The sequence below is a fragment of the Egretta garzetta genome, unplaced genomic scaffold, assembly GCF_000687185.1.
Source record: "Egretta garzetta isolate BGI_Z169 unplaced genomic scaffold, ASM68718v1 scaffold63, whole genome shotgun sequence".
NCBI lineage: Eukaryota > Metazoa > Chordata > Aves > Pelecaniformes > Ardeidae > Egretta > Egretta garzetta.
This window is the reverse complement of record NW_009259199.1, coordinates 1,361,408-1,382,544: the sequence shown is the minus strand read 5'-3', so window position 1 is coordinate 1,382,544 and position 21,137 is coordinate 1,361,408. Positions and strand designations below refer to the sequence as shown.

At 48.7% G+C, this 21,137-nt stretch overlaps 1 protein-coding gene across 1 annotated transcript in view; it reads right to left on the bottom strand.

The window, feature by feature from the left end:
* Window positions 1–255: 255 nt before the first annotated feature.
* LOC104123560 (gamma-aminobutyric acid type A receptor subunit epsilon) overlaps window positions 256–21,137 on the bottom strand; it is a 32,342-nt gene continuing 11,460 nt past the window's right edge. Inside the window, exons 4-9 of the mRNA XM_009635828.2 lie at window positions 10,145–10,365; window positions 9,487–9,569; window positions 7,942–8,079; window positions 6,252–6,404; window positions 1,659–1,861; window positions 256–549 (exon numbers count right to left, since the gene is read on the bottom strand). Of these exons, the coding sequence (XP_009634123.2) occupies window positions 256–549; window positions 1,659–1,861; window positions 6,252–6,404; window positions 7,942–8,079; window positions 9,487–9,569; window positions 10,145–10,365 (1,092 nt within the window). The remainder of the gene's footprint in view (window positions 550–1,658; window positions 1,862–6,251; window positions 6,405–7,941; window positions 8,080–9,486; window positions 9,570–10,144; window positions 10,366–21,137) is intronic.

Here is a 21,137-nt window from a genome sequence, read left to right as displayed (position 1 = left end):
CAAGGAGTAAAATGCTGGTGGTGCTGGAGAGGAGGTTGTTTGGGAAGGGTGGATTCTCTAAAAAGATATGTTAGAAGGCTAAAAAAAACCTGTCTGGTTCTTCTCAGAAGAGATGAGAGAGCAGGAAGAGGGAGTCACCAGGTTGGATTGCTCAGACTGACAATCGACTACAATGGAAGAGATGCTGCTGTCTATGCTCCTTGAGAAGCCCATCTTGCTGGTCTCCAGTCCATTCCAGCTGAGGACAAAGAATGGCTAGAGATAGAGATAGGCAATCCAGTAGACAATGTTGAAGAGCAGGAAGGCGGTGGGGAAGAAGACGCGAGAGTAGGAGTCCAGGCGGGAGATGTGAATGCGGACCCTCCCCTCCCGCCACATTCCTGTCTGACAGTCCTCAATGCAGCAGAAGAACCTCTCACATTCCTTTCCTTCCAGGCACGGGGAGCCAGGGTCTTCATCCTCATCCTCCTCTATTTCTGGGGGCCAGTGCATGATGTTGTTGATGTTGATGGTGGTAAAGGATGGCATCACCTGTGCACCAGCAGGTGGCTGTAATGAGGAGGGGTAGGTGGATTAAAGGGAAGGAAAAGGCAAGAAAACAAGTTTTAGATACGAAAACTCATCTAACTGGCCATAGATCAGTTCATAGTATAGGTGCAGTTCAATGGAGAAGGATGACTGATCATCCCCCATCTCTGCACCTGGTTGTAAATCACCACCTTGGCATACTGTGGGGACTGGCAGCTCCCTGCATGACTGTGAATTTCTACCCTGGCACCTTAGGGCATAGCCCTAGTTGGCAAAGATCTAATTGCTCTGATGCCCCATCTCTAACACTAATAGTCAGTGCAGAAACAGGACCTGTTTGGTTTCAGCTGTGCTAGCCTCTTCCCTCATTCCCCTGAGCTCAGCTGTTTCTGAAGACACAACACACAGTCCAGATGTGTCTTCTGGTTGCTGGAGCTGAGGAAAGGCTGTGTGTGACTCATAACCTCTTGGCCCAGGAGAAGAGGCGTATCATCAGCCTCATGGAAGACCTCTCTCCACCTGTGCTGGGGAATGAGGCTGGCACAGAAAAGATCTGTCTTTTTTTGGTTTCAATTCTGTCTCAGTTCAGAAGCCTGCTTCAGCTGGTGTGTCAGAAGTACCTGCCATGAGCTTGGGCAGATCTCAAGAGGATGATGACCACACTGGGTTCACTATGCCCACACTCAGGAGGTCTTCTCATGGAAAAACCACAAAAGAAAGTAGGTTTCTGCATCTCTGTGAGCTAAGATACCTCTGTAATCCACTGCATCCAGTACAGGTGGAAGAAACTGGGTGTTGATCACCCTGTCTTAAAGTGGACATTTACATTTGGTCATGGGAGTCATCCTAAACTGTATTGATAAACTCTGCAGCAATTTTGAAGAGAGCATGGGGTGCCTGGCTCTGACAATGACCTCCTTGTTTTAGGGAAACCTCAGCTGCTTTTTCTGGTTGTGCCTCACCTTTCAGGTGCTTTGACCCAGGACATAGAGTGGTCTGAGGACCTTAGGAACGCAGAATGGGTCAGGCACTAAACCACATCAGCAGTTTCCAATGCAAGCTCAGGTTGGATATTTCTAAATAGCTTGGGGTTCTAACAGCATCTACCTCTGATGGCCCCTTTGACCTACCAGCCTGGCTTTCCTGTTGTTGTGCTCAAGTGTTTTCTTGTTTCCCACCAGGTAGTTGAGTGTAGCGTACTCCATGAGAGCTGCAAAGACGAAGATGAAGCATACAGAGACAAAGAGGTCCATGGCTGTGATGTAGGAAACACGGGGAAGGTGCTTGCGGGAGATGGTACTCAGGGTGGTCATTGTTAGCACAGTCGTGATACCTAAGAGAGAAAAGAGCTGGTTTAAGTAATGAAGAGGAGCACTTCTGTCTTCTACATACATCCAGCCTCCAAAACATCCCAATTTCCCCTCTTATGGGAGAGAAATTCCTCCAGTTGTCTGGTCCCATTTTTGCTCTGCTCAGCAAGACTCTGGTCTTGAGGTGCCCTCTGACAATGCTCTATGGAAAAAGAGCTGTTCAAAACCCATGTGTCACACAGGCCATCAATGTGGACTGGTAAAGGAGTGGGGAACTTGTACTCTGCTTAAGGCTGTACACAGGAATGACTGCTTGGATGATGGGAGGAGAGTCCAAAGGAAGGACATGCTAAGAGGCAATAACACTGGATGGATGGCTTTGGGCAGGCAATGGGTGAGCTGGGATTCAGTCAGTGATGTTTGAGAGTCGGCAATAAGCATGGCAATGTCTCAGATGACACAGAACTGCTATTTCTATCTGATGTGAACCAGAGCTGGAATGCAAAGGCCTCTGTTCTTGTTCTACTTTTGTCTTTGAGCATTTGCTCCCAGTATGAATTCAGCCCAATGCAAAGCTCATCATAGAATACAGAATCATAGAATAGTTTGGGTAGGAAGGGACCTTTAAAGGTCATCTAGTCCAACACCCCTGCAGTAAGCAGGGACATCTTCAACTGGATCAGAGCCCCATCCAACCTAACCTTGAATGTTTCCAAGGATGGGGCATCTACAACTTCTCTGGGCAACCTGTTCCAGTGTTTCACCACCCTCATCATAAAAAATTTCTTCCTTATATCTAGTCTGAATCTACCCTCTTCTAGTTTAAAACCATTATGCCTTGTCCTATCACTTCAGGCCCTACTAAAAAGTCTGTCCCCATCTTTCCCCCTTTAAGTATTGAAAGGCCACAATAAGGTCTCCCCTGACCCTTCTCTTCTGCAGTCTGAACAGACCCAACTCTCTCAGCCTGTCCTTATAGGAGAGGTGTTTCATTCCTCTGATAATTTTTGTGGCCCTTCTCTGGACCTAATCCCACAGGTCTGTGTCTTTCCTGTACTGAGAGCTCCAGAGCTGGATGCAGTACTCCAGGTGAGGTCTCACCAGAGTAGAATCACCTCCCTTGACCTGCTGGCCATACTGAAGGTGCACTCAATCCCACTGCCTGTATTGTTGATGAAGATGTTAAATAGTAATGGTCCCAGTATGGACCCCTGAGGGATGCCACTCCATCACTGATCTCCACCTTGACATTAAGCCATTGACCACTACTCTCTGGATGTGACCATCCAACCAATTCCTTATCCACTGAACAGTCCACCCATCAAATCCCTATCTCTGCAATTTAGAGAGAAGGATATTGTGGAGGACCATGTCAAAGGCCTTACAGAAGCCCAGATAGATGACATCTGTAGCTCTTCCCTTGTGATGTAGCCACTCCATCATAGAAGGCCACTAGGTTGGTCAGGCAAGACTTGCCATTGGTGAAGCCATGCTGGCTGTGTCAAATCACCTCCCTGTCCTCCATGTGCCTTAGCATAGCTTCTAGGAGGATCTGTTCCATGATCTTCCCAGACACAGAGGTCAGGCTGACAGGTCGGTAGTTCCCAGGGTCCTCCTTTCTACCCTTTTGAAAGATGGGCACAATGTTTCCCTTTTTCCAGTCATTGGGGACTTCACCTGACTGCCATGACTTTTCAAATATCATGGAGAGTGGCTTGGCAACTACATCGGCCAATTCCCTCAGGACTCTGGGATGCATCTCGTCAGGTTCCATAGATTTATATATGTTCAGGTTCCTCAGGTGGTCACAAACCTGATCTTCTCTTACAGCAGGAGGGACTTTGCTCCCCCAGTCCCTGTCTTGCAGTCCATCCACTCAAGAGGTGTGGGAAGAGAGGTTGCCAGTGAAGACTGAGGCAAAAAAGTTGTTGAGTACCTCAGCCTTTTCATCGTCTGTTGTTACCAGTTTGCCAGTTGTGTTCATCAGGGGCGGTACACTTTCTCTGACCTTCCTTTTCTGGCTGACATACCTGTAGAAGCCCTTCTTGCTGTTCTTTGCATCCCTTGCCAAGTCCAGCTCCATCTGCACCTTCGTCTTCCTGACCCCCTCCCTACACAACCAGGTAGCGTTCCTGTACTCCTCCCAGGATACTGGTCCCTGCTTCCACTGCCCATGCATTTCCTTCTTGCTCTTTAGTTTGACTGACAGGTCTCGACTCATCCATGCCATTCTCTTGCCTTCCTTTCCTGATTCTTTCTTTCCTGACACCTGGGCATCAAGAGCTCTCACACTCTATGGAAAGCATCCTTAAAGATCCGCCAGCTCTGTTCTGCTCCCTTGTCCCTGAGGGCAGTTTCCCAGGGGTTCCTATTCACTAACTCCTTGAACAACTGGAATTTTGCTTTCCTAAAATTCAGGGTCCTGACTTTACTCTTTGTCTGACCCATATCTCTCAGGACTGTGAACTCCACCAGTGCATGATCATGGCAGCCCAGGCTGCCTCCAATCTTGACATCACCAATTAGCTCACTTGCGTTGGTGATTGTCAAGTCCAGTATCTCATCCCCTCTGGTAGGGCTGTCTATTACCTGGCTTAAGAACTTATCCTTAATGCTCTCCAGGAATCTCCTGGATTGCCTACAGCTCACCCTGCTGCTTTTCCAGCAGATGTCAGGGTGGTTGAAGTGCCCCAGCAGGATGAGAGCCTGTGAATGCGATGCCTCCTGTAGCTGGAGTAAGGCTTCATCAATAGGCTCCCCTTGATCAGAAGGCCTGTAGTAAACACCAACCACAAGCTTTCAAACTGCTCATGGCTGTTCTTCAGAGACAGCTCTTCACAATCTATCCATTTCTTTACATAGAGGGCAAGTGGTTAGGAGCTGATAAGGAATCTCTTTTGACTTGAATGGGACTTGGAACTGGTTTTGCAGCAGCAGTAATGCTCACAGACCTGTTTCCAGAGATAAAGTATCAGGAGCCAACAAAGGATCAGCTGCAAAAGTTGGTATAGTGATCTCATCCACTGCTTTTTAGGATGTGGAGAAGAAGTATGAACTCCACCCGTTCCTCCCTCTCTAGCATTCATGTAAATCCACCTGCCACCCTTTCCTGGGGTCACCCCAATGGCTCTGGCTGGGAGCATGGCAAGAGATTTTCATATTTTCCTGCTGTATTTGCATTAGCAGATGTGATGTGACTTCCCATATATTTGAAATGCCAATGGAACTGGTCCGGTTTACATCTCCCTAATGGAGGCTGACGGGCTTGAAATGTACTGGGGATCATTTGTATTAAGTACAACAGGGACTGTGGAGAGAATACATTACTCTTGATGTGCTGAGGTCCCTTCCCACAGAGAGGGGCCCCCCTCCTGGGGAAACTTGCCTTTGTTTTTTGAGACAGCCACCACAGTGGTGTCAGCTGTGCAGAACATTTTGCCTCCTGCTGTTCATTCCCTTCCCAGCCACGGACTATGGTGTACCCTCTCATCCATTGGAAATTACACCCCACTCCTCCTCCTGCTCTCTCCGTGGGCACCAAAGAAATTGATTTTGATAGGGAGGTGGGGAGAGATGGTCAGAATGGATGGGCTCTGAATAGCCCTGCATAATGCTGATGGCCCCTCACCTCTCCTCTCCCTCCCCGCAGAGGCCTGCAGGCAGGATTGGGAATGCTACCTCCAATTAAAGGGAAAGTCAGCAGGGCTGATGGGAAGGACAGCACTGGGAAGCAGAGCTTGCTGCAAAATGCAGATACAGCCAAAGTGCATTAAAGATTCGTAAAGACCTCTCTAGTGCCTATCAAAGCAGGATTCAATCAACATAAGCTTTTTCCTACCTCAAAGAGCCACTGCAGGTTGCTGAGAAAATCTAAACAATAGGCAGAGCTGTTGCCACGTCCTGGACTCCCACTGTGGTGTGGCTGACAGAGAAAGGCTGTGCCTACGGGGCTTCCGCATCCTGCCAGAGCTTGGGATTCTATGGATACAGCTGAGCAACTTTGCTCATTACCCTACAACCTTCGTGTCCTGTACTAAGCCCTTGAAAAGTCATGAAGAAATGCAGAATACATGCATCTGACAGAAGCACTTTGGCCAGCATCGCAATGCCTCCGCTCACGTGCATGAGAATACACATTGTCAACTTGGAAAAGACTGTGTTCAGGTCTCAGATCAAGATATGAGGGTGCTGTGCTGAAATAATCCAGTAGTCCAAGGCAGCACAGCTGGAGATTCGGTTGAGCTTGAGGACAGTGTTACAAACAGAAAGATGGAGGAGTGGACTATCCTCCAGTAAGCTGAATAATGCCAGCAAATGGCAAAGTGCTCTAGGAGATTTTGTACTCCAACACTGCCAGTCTGCTAGCCTTGCAGAGTTCAACAAGCATCAGCCATGCAACAACCTGTCTCTTACCCAGAGATGTCCTGGCTGGTGTAGAGTCTCTCTTAATCCAGAAGGAAACCCAGGAAAGAACAACAGTCAGGATGCAGGGAATGTAGGTCTGAATGGCAAAATAACCCATACGTCTACTTAGGTCAAAAGAAACTGTCATCACCATGTACTCCCCTAGGAAAAAGCAACAGAGACATTGAATTCATAACATGCAGCTTCCTAAAACACAAAAATCAGCAAAGTTTCAGGATTTGGAGTGTTTCTGATGAGGTTTTCTTGTTGCTTTAAGTGCCAGGCTGGCTGTTTTTGTGGCTGGCTTTGTGGCTGCCCAGGTTGTCAGCTTCATGGGCAGCTGTGTGGCTGGCTGAGTAGCTTTGGTGACTCACTAGCATTGTGGCTGGCTTGCTGGTTTTGTGGCTAGTATACTCTGTGGCTACCTAGCTGGCTCTGTAGCTGCCTGACTCAAGGTCTTTGTGACTAATTTAAGAGCTGACTTTGTGGTTGCCCAACTGGCTATCTGCCTGGCTGGCTATGTGGCCACCAGGCTGCATTTGTACTGGCCTGGCTGTGTGTCCAAGCACACTGAAAAGCACGCTGGCTGGAAAAGTTTCAGGGAAGAAACTACAGAGAGTACTCATCTTCAGCTGATTGCTGCAAGGGTTTCTTTTCTATAGAAGCTATTTAGCTGTGCCAGGCTACACGGCCTGGCTTGCCAACTAACTACCTGAGCTGTGACAAAGGAGGGGTCCTTCAATCACTTTCATCCAGACTCTGGTTCTGCCCGTGGAAAAGGCATGTGGTGCTGTACATCCTAATTGCTCATTTGGCAACTTACAGCTGAGATTCTTCCTCTTTTTTAGAGGTTCCTAGTGAGTACTGGAAGAAAGCCACTTGACAGCTCTAGGGTTAAGATGGAGCTTGTAAGCAATTACCAAAAAAGAGAATTACAAATGTCAGACAGCCACTGGTGCATTCAAGACACTTTCACTGCACCACTTCTTGTCCCAGTTTGTGCTGCCTTTCTACCCTGGTTAGAGGCTGGCTGCCGGTGTTGGCAACAACAGCTTTCTGCAGAGTGGGAGAAGCACTGCCTGAACTTGCTCCTTCAGAGGGCTTAGAAATATGAGCTCACCCCACTTGCAGGAACCCAAAAGAGGCTTTCCTCAATTGTCTGTGGGAAGGAAAGGGGATGTGAGCTGTTATGGGGAGCTGAAGGGCCTCCATTCCCTGGTTTCTTCACACATGCAGCCTTGTTCCTGTCTCTTAAAGCATAATTCAGGTGTTCATCAGCCCCACACAACTTGACAGAAGGAAAGACTGAGACTTGCAAGTTCTGATTTCCCCACCCCTGTTTCAATTCTAAGCATTACCCAGGGATCACATAGCATGCACATGCTGCAAGAGGGAATCTGAGATCCATCCTCCTCTCCCTCCTGACCTTTCAATTAGGGATAGCTTCATTCACATCAGCACTGTCACCCCACAGTTCACAAATGTCAGTGGTTCTGGCCTACCCCTGCTTTGTCTTCCCCTCATCTTCCATCTCCATCACTTCTGGTCCCTCTAGCAAAGGTCCATCCCTTCATTCTTACGTTTCTCTAACTGTGCTATTGTGACCTTCCTTCCCCACCATTGTGTCTGATGACTCCCTTGCCTCCCACGTGGTCTCCACCACACCAGAATTTCTGTAGGCTGTCTCCCTTTGCCTCACCTGCCCCAGTCCTGAGAACTTCTGAGGTGTTCCTCAGCCCCGTGAAGTCAAACTGGTAGAGCCTCCAGGTGCGCTGGTCAGAGACCTCAATGGAGTAGCGCCTCCAGCGATAGACAATCTCCTCTCGTGGGTAGCCATCTGGGACAAGGGGCAAGGTCATTAATTGAAGAGTACTGTCATATGCCTCCACGTCATTCACCACCCCAGGCTGCAAAAGCACTGGCATCTCAGTCTGGCTGCTTTGTAAACATGAAGCTTTCAGGCAGGTATTTCTAATACCTTTTGTTTAGATTCCCTTAGGCATCCCCACATGCAATGGGAGTAGGAACAGCTTGTCCCCTTGTGAGCTGCTTCAAATCCTAGGGATGGGAAAAGCAATGCTAGAAATGGAGCCTTTCTAAGGACTTCACTGGTGGTAATGAAACTTGGGTTGTTTTAAGAGGACTCCCCCAGCCTGATATCTTCAAGGGTTTTAGCTCCCGGGGGCAGCATGGGGCCTTCACCACTCCTCATGGCTACTTTCTCTTCCCAGGCATGAGTACACCAGGAATACAAAGCTGCCAACATGGGAGGTAGCGTGGCTGTGGCTGCTCTGACTGTCTGTGTACCTCTTGCCCTGGGAGCTGATCTACGTATGTAAAAGAAGGGGTGTATTCTCCAGGGAGCAGGAGACCTGGCTCGGGTTCTCCTGGCTCTGGCTTTCTTGACAAAGAAACAAACCTACTGTGAAGCAGGGACCTCGACACCTACGAGAGAGTTCCTCAGAGGAGGGAAGGAGCAAAAGCTTGGCAGATAACTAAAAGTGTATTTCTAATTATCACGCATGTATGGCATGTACTGTTAATTAGCAAAGAATGAGCGATGGTGGGAGACGAGGGGATGGTATTTCCTCAGCATGCTGCCTCCCTCTGAAGCACCTCAGAGCCACGTGAGCTGCATCTTTTTAGTGGCAAGGGAAGCGGGAGAGGCTAAGATGACTAAATCAGATTTCCAGCCAACGCATGAGAACAGGAATCTGTTGGTGCAGAACAGCTCCCTGCAAAATTACCAGTGGAGATGGGATAATGATGGGAATGGACAAGTGGGGACTGAGAGGGGAGGTCTGAGTACCCCTCCTTTGCACTGGCCTTGGGTGCAGAAAGTGGGCCTGTCTCTGGGCTGAGGTCTGGAAAGCCAAGCTGTCCCCTCAGAGAGCTGGAGAAGGGGGAAGATGCAAGGCAGGACGGGTGCCATTTGTCTGCCATCTGAAGGGATATGTTCTGTCTAGTAGGTCAGAGTGACCAGGTCAGTGAAACAATCACCTCCAGCTGTCCACCCAAATTAAGGAGAAACTCAGAGGTGCTGTGAATCTGTCCCTGAAGACTTCTGCTAGCCCAGGAGTGGGAGGATGCTTCAGGGCATGACAGGTAATGGCCCAGGAAAAGAGGCACAGAAATTAGGTGAAAAATGTAGCTAAAAGGGAGGATAGTCTCCTCAGAAGAGTTTTACTCTACTGAGGTTTCTCTACTTGCCTTGTGAAACTATTTTAAACATATGTATACTCACAACTGGAAAAAACCAAAGGGCAGGAGTGAGTGTCCATTGGGAAATTTTGCAGCTGGAGCAGACATTCAGCCTCAATCGTCAGCCTGAGAGAGGAAGAGAGAGAGAGGGAGACTGAGATTCTGCTAGTGAAGGTGGTTTGATTTCAACACCACAATGTGACAGAGGGATTCTCGCTTCCTTGAGAGAGAAACACTAATTTGTTGAAGATCAGTCTGTTTTCAGGAACATTTCAAAATGGCAGCAAAACAAAACATACGTTTGGATGTTTTCACAGTGAGGAAAATAATCTAATTTTCACATTCAGAGAGCCTTTTTGTTTAGTGAGCTTTTCAGATTCGTTTGTGGGTTTGAGAATTTATGGGAACAAAATCCAAATGTTTATTAAAGGAATAAAATAGCTGGACTGACCAACATAATCTTTTAAAGGGTTTTGGTTTAGGAAACCATTTGTAGTTTTGACTTTTTTCTAGGTACGATACGGAAAAACAGTTTGATTTTTTGGAAGCCTTCATCCTGGGAAGAGGAAGCCCATTCTGCAACTAGTACTGCATGTGTACTCCCATCTACTCTGTCCCAGGGCACCTGGAAACCTCTTCAACTTTGACCAGCTCCTTGTTCCCTCACTTCAGCAGCCACTAACAGTGCCTGCTAGATGTACCTGAGTGTGTAGAGCACTTTTCCGTCATTCCAGATGCGGAGGAGCTGATTAGGAGTGGTTATCCAGTGGGAATCAGCCCGCTTGGAATTCCTAAAAAAGGTATCTGGGATCCAGATGCGGCTCACCATGTTGGTGTTCAGCGTGAGGGCCTTCAATGTACTGTTGAAACGAAGACGCCGGTCATACCACGTCTGAGCAAAGAAGATATCAATGGTATATTCCTGTGAAGGAGAAGAAAGAACATGTCTTTCTGAGGGGATTCAGGCAAAGCAGATCCCTTTCTCTGGTCTGCAGGCCACCATTTTGGAGTCACAGCCAGAACATCTGCTTTTTAAGTCTGGGAGCAGGTGTTGGTGACCACTGATACCTTTCCAGGTTCATCTTTAGCTTGGGGTCAGGACATCCATGGCACGCTTAGGAAGAGACAAAGACTGTGTTGACTGGTCGGCTGAGCTGTAGCATGTTTGGCCTGACCCATGCCTGGAAAGCCAAAACCATATGAACAAAGGCTTGGGCTTCCTCTTGATGGAGAACTGAAGCAGAATGCTCCTTTTAAGCATGGGCATGAAGGGGCAGCGTGGACACTGGCTGAACCCAGTCCTAAGTTCAGCTACAACTTTAAAACACAGGCAAGGAAAGCTGCTGACCAGCTCACCTGAGAAGTCTTTCTGTTACTTACTAGGATAGAGCCCAGCAGTGCTCCATACACCTAATTTGTACAAATAGCAATAGTAGTGTTGTGCATAAACCTAGTGAGAATCCATCCCTTGCTGCAGGACTCATACTGTAAATGGTTTATATGAAAAACCAGGGCACTAGGGTTACTGAGCAGATACCCCTTGCTGAAGATTAGAAAAGGAAGCTGGGTCAGGGGCTGCTATGGACCCAGCTCTTGGTGCAGCCAGTTCAAAATCTTGAATCTTTTGCAGACAGAAAACAGTGTTTCTACCATAATGAGGGCCTTTGGGTTTGGTGAGAGACAGGGTGTCCTAGCTCACCCATAACTAGAATTTCTGGGAGGCCGCACCTGTCTGGATTGGACCAGCAGTAGTCCACATCATTAGCTGACTGCTCTGTTGCTTGCTGCTGCAAGCCAGTTTGCTCCTCACCCTCTTTTTTAGCCTGCCTCGGAAGGTGCTAATTAGTGCCATGCAGGAGCATGTCTGGCACTCAGTGGCTGTCTGAACCAGGCCCCCAAATCCAGTTCCCCTAGCCCATACTAAAGGCTGTCACCTGCTCCTGACAGCTCCTCTCTGACTTGGACTTTGCTCCCTTTCACTCCTGTTAAAACCTCACGACCACGAAGGCATCGTCTCCCTCTCTCCTGTGGGCAGAGGTGAACAATGTCTGACTTTGCCATCTCTCCCTCCCATTATCCTCCTCCCTCTATTGATTTATCTCAGTGGAATTTTTATGACTGCAGCACATCCTCCCTCTGCTGCCCTTGCTGCTGGTTCAGAGCTGATTTCCTCAAACCATGCCGTTAAAATAGACGCAGCGCTCTTAGCGCGCTCCCTTGGACAGCATGTCCTGCCTGGGGAGGCACAGCAGGGCAGCGCACGACTCCCCGCTTCATTTTCCTCACCCTCGCTCCACTGTCAGCCAACCGGTGATGAGTGATTGGTACCGAAAACGTCCCTTGCATAGGAATGAGATCATGAGAAAAGAGTATTTGCCATCAGGCGGTCGAGTCACTCTCTGGGCTGATCCTTCACCCTGGTTAGACAAAGGGATGAGCAAAGGTGATGGGGATGAGGTCCTAACATATCTCTCAATGCGGACAGATGCAGCATGTTCAACGTGATTGGCATGGCCTCTACAGTTCATCCAGAACAGACATCAGGAGTCACAGAGCTAGGATAGCAGCAGCCCTCAAAGCCAAGTGCACAACCATGGCCACTGCCTGAAAACAGGAGGTGGGGAGAGCCCATTCCAGCATCTGAATTCTCTGGATTGCACTGGGTATTGCTTGGACATAGGGCATGTGGTGATGAAGGCATGGATCAGGTTGTGAAATGGTGAAAGAGAGCCCACAGGCAGGCAAAGAAGCATTGGCATAGCAGGGACAAGATGGGGTAACAGCAGCCCAAGAAAATATATGGGGAGGGCTCACTTTATTCTGCTTGGGGCCATTTTCTTTTCCTTGCCAGCTGTTGGGGCCAAAACCAACACAACAGTTGACATATTCTCCCCCACCCTTGCAAACCATGTTTAAGTCAGTGTGAGCTTACATTGCTACTCCTCAGCAGTATCTCTGGTACAGGAGAAAGCAACCAAAAATGCACTGATAAATCCATGCTAGATGGATTCTATCAGTTTCTAACTCCTAACTGGAGTCACTTGTGAGATCTCACTTCTGGGCTGGCTGCTCAGGTCAGATGTCCTGCTGTAAAGTTCACCATTCAGGTCTGGGATAACCGGTGCTAACATTTTGGGAGAGTGGAGGGTCAGCTATCCCAGGGGTTTAGTATTTGTTGTTGAGCCCAGATTTTCAGACGGGATCAGCATTAAAGAGCCCCTCTTGTGCCATTCATAGCCAGCCTTTGCAAAAGGTGAAGTGCACAAGTCATTCAGCTCTTCTGAAAAATCTGAGCTGTTACTGTCACTGTCCTGTGGTTTGATCTAGTTTCAGTGGCTATTATAAGCACAGCTATTCATGAGGAAGAACTTATTAGCTGAGCTGGCTCCCTTGCCTCTAGGTGGAGAACCCATTGGGATATCTTGGCATTTACAAATGTATTTTCATTCAGAATTGTCTGAGGCAAGATTTATACAAAAATGCTCCAGCCTTTGGGAGCACTTTTACCCTCCTGATTCTCTCCCCCATCCTGCTGTGGGGGAGTGAGCGAGCAGCCACACAGTTCCTGAAGATTTAGTACCTGTTCCCATCAGGTCTGGTTTGCATTGATGCTGAGGAACCTTGCACGACTGTGGCTCTGCACTGATCAGCGGTGGGACAGTGTTCAGACCTTTCTCTGAGCATGCATCAGATCCCACTTAGCTGCAGGCATCTGACCAAGGTGATTAAAACAGGAGGTGTTTGACCATGGGTTCCCTACAGTCATTGGAGAGGGGTAGGCACTTCTCCAGGGAGATCCCAATAGAAAGCACTCCAAGTTGTCTTCTGGGAATGCCTGACAGTCTTACTGACCTTAGAAGAGCTCAGGCTGATCAAGGCTGGATAACTGAAGTTTGGCAGGATGAGCTCAGCCCCTAAAACTTACGGCAGTGCTGTTTCTTGAACCTGCACCTCTGTAGTTTCTCTCTGCCCCTGATTCATTCTCAAGCCTGAGAAAGAGACTTCTCAACACCTCAATTTCCCCATGTAGAAAAAGGTTATTGTAAAATACGCCTCCAACGTTACTGTACCATCTGCTATGCAGCACATGGAGGTTGTTAACTTCTCTGTAAAAGCACGGGCTGTTTTAGCATTTTCAACAGAAGGAACTAGCGAAATATGAGGAACTGCTCTAAGAGTTAGGTCGCGGCATTTGGATCACACGTTGGGTAGCACACACGTGTTGGCATGCATGGAATATTACATCAGTCATAAAATAACAAATCAAATTACCCATAAAAGGCAAACACTGAGGACTGCCTACCCTAAGTACTATCATGTGAGTTTACTCAATGCTGAGGAACACCCCGCAGCATCGCCGTTGCTAGTTGTACGGGCTGATGTCCAACTCAGCCTTTCAGCATGTCCCTGCTGGCCCTTGGTCACTGTCATCACCTGGCACTGCTGCACATCACTGATCAGTCCTCATTTTACTCATGTGGGCATCACAGATGCTGGTGGAAACCCAATTCCAGAAAATGGTAAAATCTGGAAACATTTAATGGAAAAAAAAACCCTGTCCTGTAAAAGAGCATTTGTGGGAAATAAGGGGATGTGGAGTTGGCAAGAGTATTTAATCTTAGAAGAAAAAAATAAAACAACAAACAGATTTTACTGCACTCTCAAACCCTTTGATTTTTAAAAACATAGTTTAAGTGAAAAGCTGTGGAATTTCTGTGTGGAAAGTAATTTCAAAGAAAATCCCAAATTTTTCAATCCAAAAGAAAATGAACAGGTTCAGAAATCAGCCTGTGCCCAGCACAAGAGAGTTGGGCTCTGGCCACTGTTCTCACTGTGTGCTACCCTAAGCCCTGTTCCTTGGGTGATCCCAGCCCCAGCTGCTCTGCCCTAACTTTCATGGCCCTGGAGCACCTCCCTGCTCTTCATCCTGATCTCTTGATACAGTAAGGACCTCCAGCCTGGCCCCGCTTAGCTCCTCCCTGTGCCTCCTCTCTCACCTCTGCGTGTATGCGCACACACATGGGGCATCAGCCTGTATCTCCAGTTGGATTTGGCCCCAGGAACTCTACTCTAGACGACGTTCCACCCTGGCTTCAGAGCAGATACGAGTTAGGGCCACCCAATTTCAGACTAACAGCTTAAACTCACAGGGTTAGCTTGACACAACTTGAAATTAGCAGTTTGTATTTTCAGGTGACCTTATACACCAAATAAGCACAGATGTGCACTGCCAGAAAATCCTTTTCAAATGGCTCAAAGCAAGTTGTGTGTGCAGTTCATCTAACTCCTCTCAAGGGTTCCTCTGTATCCATCTATGAGCTTCTTTCTCTGTGTTCTTTAAGAGCTCAGCTTTCTGACAAATGCCAAAGAGAGAAGCAAAGCCATGAGATGAATATGTCTTAGATGTCTTCCTACATTAGGATAAAATTAAGGCTTTAAAGGTGTTTTTTGTAACTTCACTTGTATTCAACAGCAACAAGAAAACCTCTAAATAAAGCATACAGAGACATGGAAACAAGTTCCTCCATTTTCCTCTGCTGGAGAGAGAGCTTGGAAAATCCTAAATAACAGTGGGGTTGAGAGATTAATATCCTAGCCCGTCTCATTATAGCTTTTATTGTTGCGGTGTTTGTCTTTATTCATAGAGCCCCCTTCCCTCTGCACCTCCAAGCAAATCCCTCGCTGCAGTACAATAAAGCAGGCAGCTTTCCTGGGAAGCGTGGCCAGCATTTCGGGTGGGCTGGTGTACATCTGATGGGTCCATGCTGTCACTCACGGAGCTAAGCAAAGCAAGAATTACAGGCAAACTCCTTGGGGTGCTGCAGTTCAGGAAGATCTCAGGAGTTATTGGAGGAGACCCAGGAACGGGGGGTATTTCTTTCAAGGGCTGGTCGGTGGCTCTGTGCAGCTCGAGGCAAGCCAGAAAGCCTCTCCTCCAGCCTCCCTCTTCTGCAAAACAGGGGTCACTCAAGCATCCCCCCCTTCAGACAGAACTGTGTTCAGCAACTCCACACACCCCCCAGCCCTGCAGAGGTGAGCGTTTTCCTCTCCATGACATCCCACACATCCCTCCCAGCCTGCAAACTTCTCTGACAAATGCTGGGCTGCTCCCAGTAGCCGGCTCCATGCCCCAGAGAACACACTCAATCATAGTAAAAAGTCTGGAAACACTCTCCACACTCAGATAACTAAATACAATAACCTTGTTTTAGAATAATCTTCAAATGTGATGCACAACTTCTTATCCCACAGCTTGCAGGCAGGAACGTGCTTCTAGCATGACATGTGCAAGCACTCTCCAAACGCAGCAAGCAGAGAGGACAGGTACTAACAGCGCATGCTAACGCCTGACACTGACCACTTCAGCGTCAGGCTTCCCTCAGTTCTCCCATTAGTCGTGTGAGACTCCTCGCTTGTGGATGCCTCAGTGTCCCTGCTCTGGGTGAGCTTGGCCTCCTCAACACAAAGAGCGAAAGAATGATAATATGAGTTTCATTATGTTTCCAAGGTCCTCCTCTCTCCAAATCAGACCCCAGAGAGCTCCTGGAGTGACGAGGGGAGCTCGTAAGGACAAAAGGAGCAGAGCTCTGATGATCTGTGGTTTCAAGGTGACACACTGAACTTCCCATCTGTTTCACTTCTGCAGCAACACCAGCAGCACTGTCCTTGTCTGAATGTCTTTCGCCTCTGCCCAGGGAATCTCAGTTGAGACAGCTTCTTTTTATAATACAAACTTGCTGCTAAAAACCATCATCATGTCCTGTGCTAGTGCCAGAAGCCCTCAAACAAGACATACTGTACATTATGCTCTTTCAATTGCAAACTCCCCAATCACGGCTTGCTCACCCTTGGAGTCTCTGCAGATGGGAACTGGACAGGGCTTTCAAAAGCAAGTGCTGGCTTCTGAGATCTCTACCTGCCCGTTTCCATACACTCTTGCTCATGCCTGCTCCCATGCATGTGCAAGCAGGGACATCTAAAAGGCTGGCTTTTACATTCATGACAGCCAACCACACCAGATTGTTTCTTTCCCCCAAACCCTTTTTTCTGAGCTGTTCCCTTGTACCACCCCTCCCCGTCCCACAGTGATGTTATCTCCTCACATGCAACCCCAAGATGGCTGCTGATTGCCATGGTGCCCATTCTTCTTTTCATGAGAACGTACCCTGGCATGCAGTCTCTCACTGTGAGCCCCAGTGGCGTGTGACCTAGACGTGTGTGTTTTAGCATCTGATTAACAGTCATTACCCAAAGGATCAAGGAAAGTCCTTGAGTCGAGACATGACATCAGCCAGACTCTGGTTTATGGAAGCACAGCCTGTCTGCACTGTCCCCGACGAGGTTGTTACTGAAAAGGCAGAGGCATGGACACATGATGCTATATGCAGATGGGGCAGAATTAATTAAAGGAGAAGATACTGAACAATTCAATGAAGTATTATGCAAAGCAGCACAGGGAAGGAGGTTTTTCATCGCTCTCAGGACAGGACATGACCTGGGTGGAAAGTCGTGTGTAAGCACCTTCTGATGCAAACAAGGATGCATCCCCGTTACTATGATCTCTAGAAAATGCCTGGGCTATTTGCATGGCAAAGTCACACTAGTCCAAAGTCTTGTTTGCATGTCAAATCTTACTGCTAAATGCTTAAATCCTCCCCACAATTTTGGGCTTGAAGCAACTTTGTGCCAGCAGGAGAAAGCAGGTGGGGGAAAGATGAGGAGAGGACAGAAGCACATAGGATAACTGGAAGAGAATACTTAGCACTTTGAGCAGGTGCTCTTGTTTATTTGTCCTTTAAGCTCACAGGGTGTTTGAAGAGACAGAAAGGAATTTCTTTTGAAAGGGCTAGAAGACAAAGCTTCTCACTGCAAACAACTCCCCAAGATTGCTCCTCCAGGACAGCTTGGCAAGATTCAGATGAGAAGCTGGAATTTCTTTAACTGCACTTCTCATTCCTATGCCACTTGCTGTGATTAAAGTGAAACACTGGGATGGGCAGTCTAATTCTGCCCAGGACTCGGAGGGCAGCTGCTGCAGCTCCCCTGTACCAGGCAAAGGAGGGTAAGAGGTCCCACACCCCACCTCCAGGGTGTCCAGAATTAAACACTCCCGGGGAGGGGTGTCTGAGATGATCAGCCTGTCCCCATGGAGACATTGGCAAGTCTGTCGTGTCCTGGGAACATGATCTGTTCCTCCAATTCTGACGTGCTCCTTGCCCCATCTTTCTGTCCTTACAAAACTCACTGTCCTGGGCTGCTGGATTCCCACAAGGCTGCCTGCAGGCTCCTGCTCAGTTCAGGAGCTGGACGCTGCAGCCTCACTGCCTCCTTCCTGTGATGGAGAGGCAGGAATGAGAGCAGTATCCTATAGCGGCAGAAGGGAAATGGCCCTCAGGTGAAGCGGAGGCAGGCAGGAAAGTCCTCCAGACATTAAATGACATGAGTGCCTTCAGCTGTCAGAGGCATGAGGCTGGGTGGTTTTGAAGTATTAGAGTAAGCATCCTCCTAGGCTTAGGGCTTGCCAGCTGGGTGCATCTCCCTGCCTCCAATCTGGTACCTTATACAGAAGGGACCACTACTGGCATCACCACTGGATTTGCCAGACCCCAGTACACCCTACTGCTGCTGGCTCACCAGATGGACCAAGTCAACGCTGCCTCTGAGGTTTAGGGCCTGATTCTCATTTACATCCAGTCCCTATTTGAAGAGACTGAAGGTTTGGAGAGGTAGAGTAGTCCACAGTAGTCTGTAGACCTTTGTAAAGGTCTCAGCACCTTTCCCTGTCTGCTCAGGGACTGAACAGCCCACATCTGCTGCCCAATTCCCTTTGCTATTTTTTCATCTTTCCAGGCTGTCTTGGGTTTTCCTTCTTTTCCCTTCTCTCCCTGCTCTAGTCTTCTTTCCTCCTTCTCTTCTCCATGTCCCTCTGCACACTCTTTGGTCTGTAGCTCACCACTCTGCTTCTCTGCCTCAGCCAGAAAGGCATTACCACCCTCCCTATACCCCTCCTCAGACAGAAACAGCTTCAATTGTAATGGCACCATTCAAGCATCACATCATTTCCCACCCCTTTCCCAGCTTCTCGTGGGACTTTGCTTTGTCTAGTAAGGCCATAGGCTCTCCAGGGCAGGGATTGCCTCTCACTATGGACTGAAAGGTGTCTAGTGATCTCAGCTGGATGCCGGATTGTCACACCAAGAGAACAAAGTCCCTCCCACTGCAGTTTTAGCAATGAAGAAATTGCTACAGAAGCTGTGCTTGGAGGTCAAGATAGGAAGGAAAGGGTGGCAGAGACAAGGAGCCATAGGAACTCTGCTGTCTGTGTGGATCAGAGCCAGAAGCATCCTTCCAGTGCAGGAATTGCATGGCATGGCTCAGCAGCATGCAAAACCAGAGGGGATAAGAATGGGCAAACAATGTCAGGCAGTGTCCCTCTGTCCCAACAGCCTCCTACAGCAGCCAGTCACAGGAGCTTAGGGACAGAGTATAAGGAGCAGGAAAATGACTACAGCCTTCTTCTAAAATATGCCCTCCTCCGTGATAACAGCTCTCTTCCAACAAGCACTGAGCTCTGTCAGACCACCGTCACGGGCAGCATGTTGACAGGGCAGAGAAGCCAGTAGAGCCCAGAACTGGCACTGAAGAAGCGATGCTCACCATCAGCCAGGGAAACTGCACCGCGCCTGGGAGATGAATCACAGGCTGTGGTGGGCTAACGGGCTGCCCGCATGAGGAGTCACGGCACAGCACAAAGCGTCACAAGGGAACTGGCCCTGGGTGGGCGGTATGGTTCAGCTCACCAAGAACCAGTGAGACGGGGTGGCACCTGAGATACCCACCTCCCAAACCTCTGTCCTCCTCCCACCAAAATGGGTCTGAGAAAGCACAGCGCACCCATGTCCCTGGGATGCCGTCCATTGTACAGAAATGCCTGTGCTGGCCAGGAGGAAGCCCACTGTTTGCCTGTATAAATCTCTCTGATCCTCATCCTCAAGGGAAAAAGCACAGTCAAAAAACCTGAGGAAGTTCTGCTTTCACAAAAGCAGAGGGGTTTGTGCCCTCTGCAGAATTCCTCACTCCTGACGCTGTTCTCTCCTGGCCCCAGATGAAGGAGGAGGTGGGGACAGTGTACTCTGCTTCACGCACTCTTTCAAGGAAACCTGTTTCATGTTGCCTCTCATGCCCCCTTGCTGTGCTTGCCAGCTTTCTCTTCCTGCCCTGCCAGTTCCTTGATTTAGCTCCTTTTCCCTGCTTTGTTTTGTTTTTCCTTTCGAAGTTCTTCTTTTCAAGCCACCACAAAATCACAGCCCAGCCCAAATGAGATTTCAAGGGAGCACCAGGCTGAGGAAGACAGCTGGGAGAAATGAATCGGGTTACAGAGAAAGAACAATTTCTTTCTGTCTCCCCTGCTTGGTATTCAAAGGGCAAAGCTGGACTGCAGTTACAGAAGGGACACCAGGCCAGCTGATTCTCCTTTCCGGGCATACATCTGCACTCCAGGCCAGGTGTGGTGGTCATCTGGAAGCCAGGACACCAGCCACTGGACAAGCAGGACCTCAGAGCTGTGCTGCTCTGGGTTGCTCTCTTCCCATGGCACCTGGTGGCTGCAAAAGACTTTCCTCAGAAACCAGGGGCTGGTATTTGCAGTCCTTTTTTCCAGGTCCCAACTGTTTTGTAGGGCCCCAGCCTACTGTAGATGCTTCCTTTAAAACTCTACCCTCCCCAGCTCCCCTAAATGGCTTTAGGACATATTTGGGGAGTAGTGAATGAAGATGAAGGCTCAGGTTTTCTACACAGAGGTGTAAAGAATGCACTGACAGAGCTTTTATATCCCAGAATCATACATAAAAAGAAAATAAACAATTTTGGCTCTTGAGCTTGGTCCAAAGTTCCTGGGAGCTGGACAGCCCATTCTCTGCTGCTCATCACCAAATCCCAGCACTTGGATCTGCCTTTGGCTTTTTGTGATAGCAGCAACACTGAGGTATTTTTCATCTCCCCTCTTGCTGATCTGGTGAGAGAGGACCAGCATCTGAGCAGACCCCACTGCTGCAGAACTGGACCAAGGCTTGCAGCCAGCTCCACAGGGAGCTGCGCAGAGCTCGCATCCGAACAGCCGTGAGCAGCGGGAAGGGAGCTTGGCTTCATGCAAAGGCTCACTCCTCCCTTGCAGTGCCTTCCATCCCGTACCTTCTCTGCAGAGACCCTTCCTCCCCAAGCCTGGTGAGATTTACTCTGCAAATCCCTCTGGCACACTGCTCCAAGCCATGCCACTGCTGTGACTCCTTGTGGCGGGGGGAACCAGGGTCCATCGTGCCTTCTCACAAGGTGCAGATGCATGTGAAAAACTAAGGCTGCGAGCTCTGGACAGGCCTGTCAGTCCACCGCTGCCAGATCATGAAAGGAATGGTTGTCTTGAATATTACGGTTCTCTTTGCCTTCAGCTTTTCTTTTCAAGGAGCAAATGAAGAGAAGATCAGCCAGTTACCATCTTGCCTTCACCCTCCTACCTCCCTGGGGCTGTAGGAACAACCAACCTAACTCGACAAATTTTTCCCACTTCTCTACCCTGTTGCTCTGCTTCCCCTCCTTGTCCTCACTACGCTATTAAGGTGGCCTTGGGTGTCTGTGGAGGAGAATGACAGACCAAGTGACACAGGTCTGGTGTGGGAGATGTAACAGGTACAGTGGCAA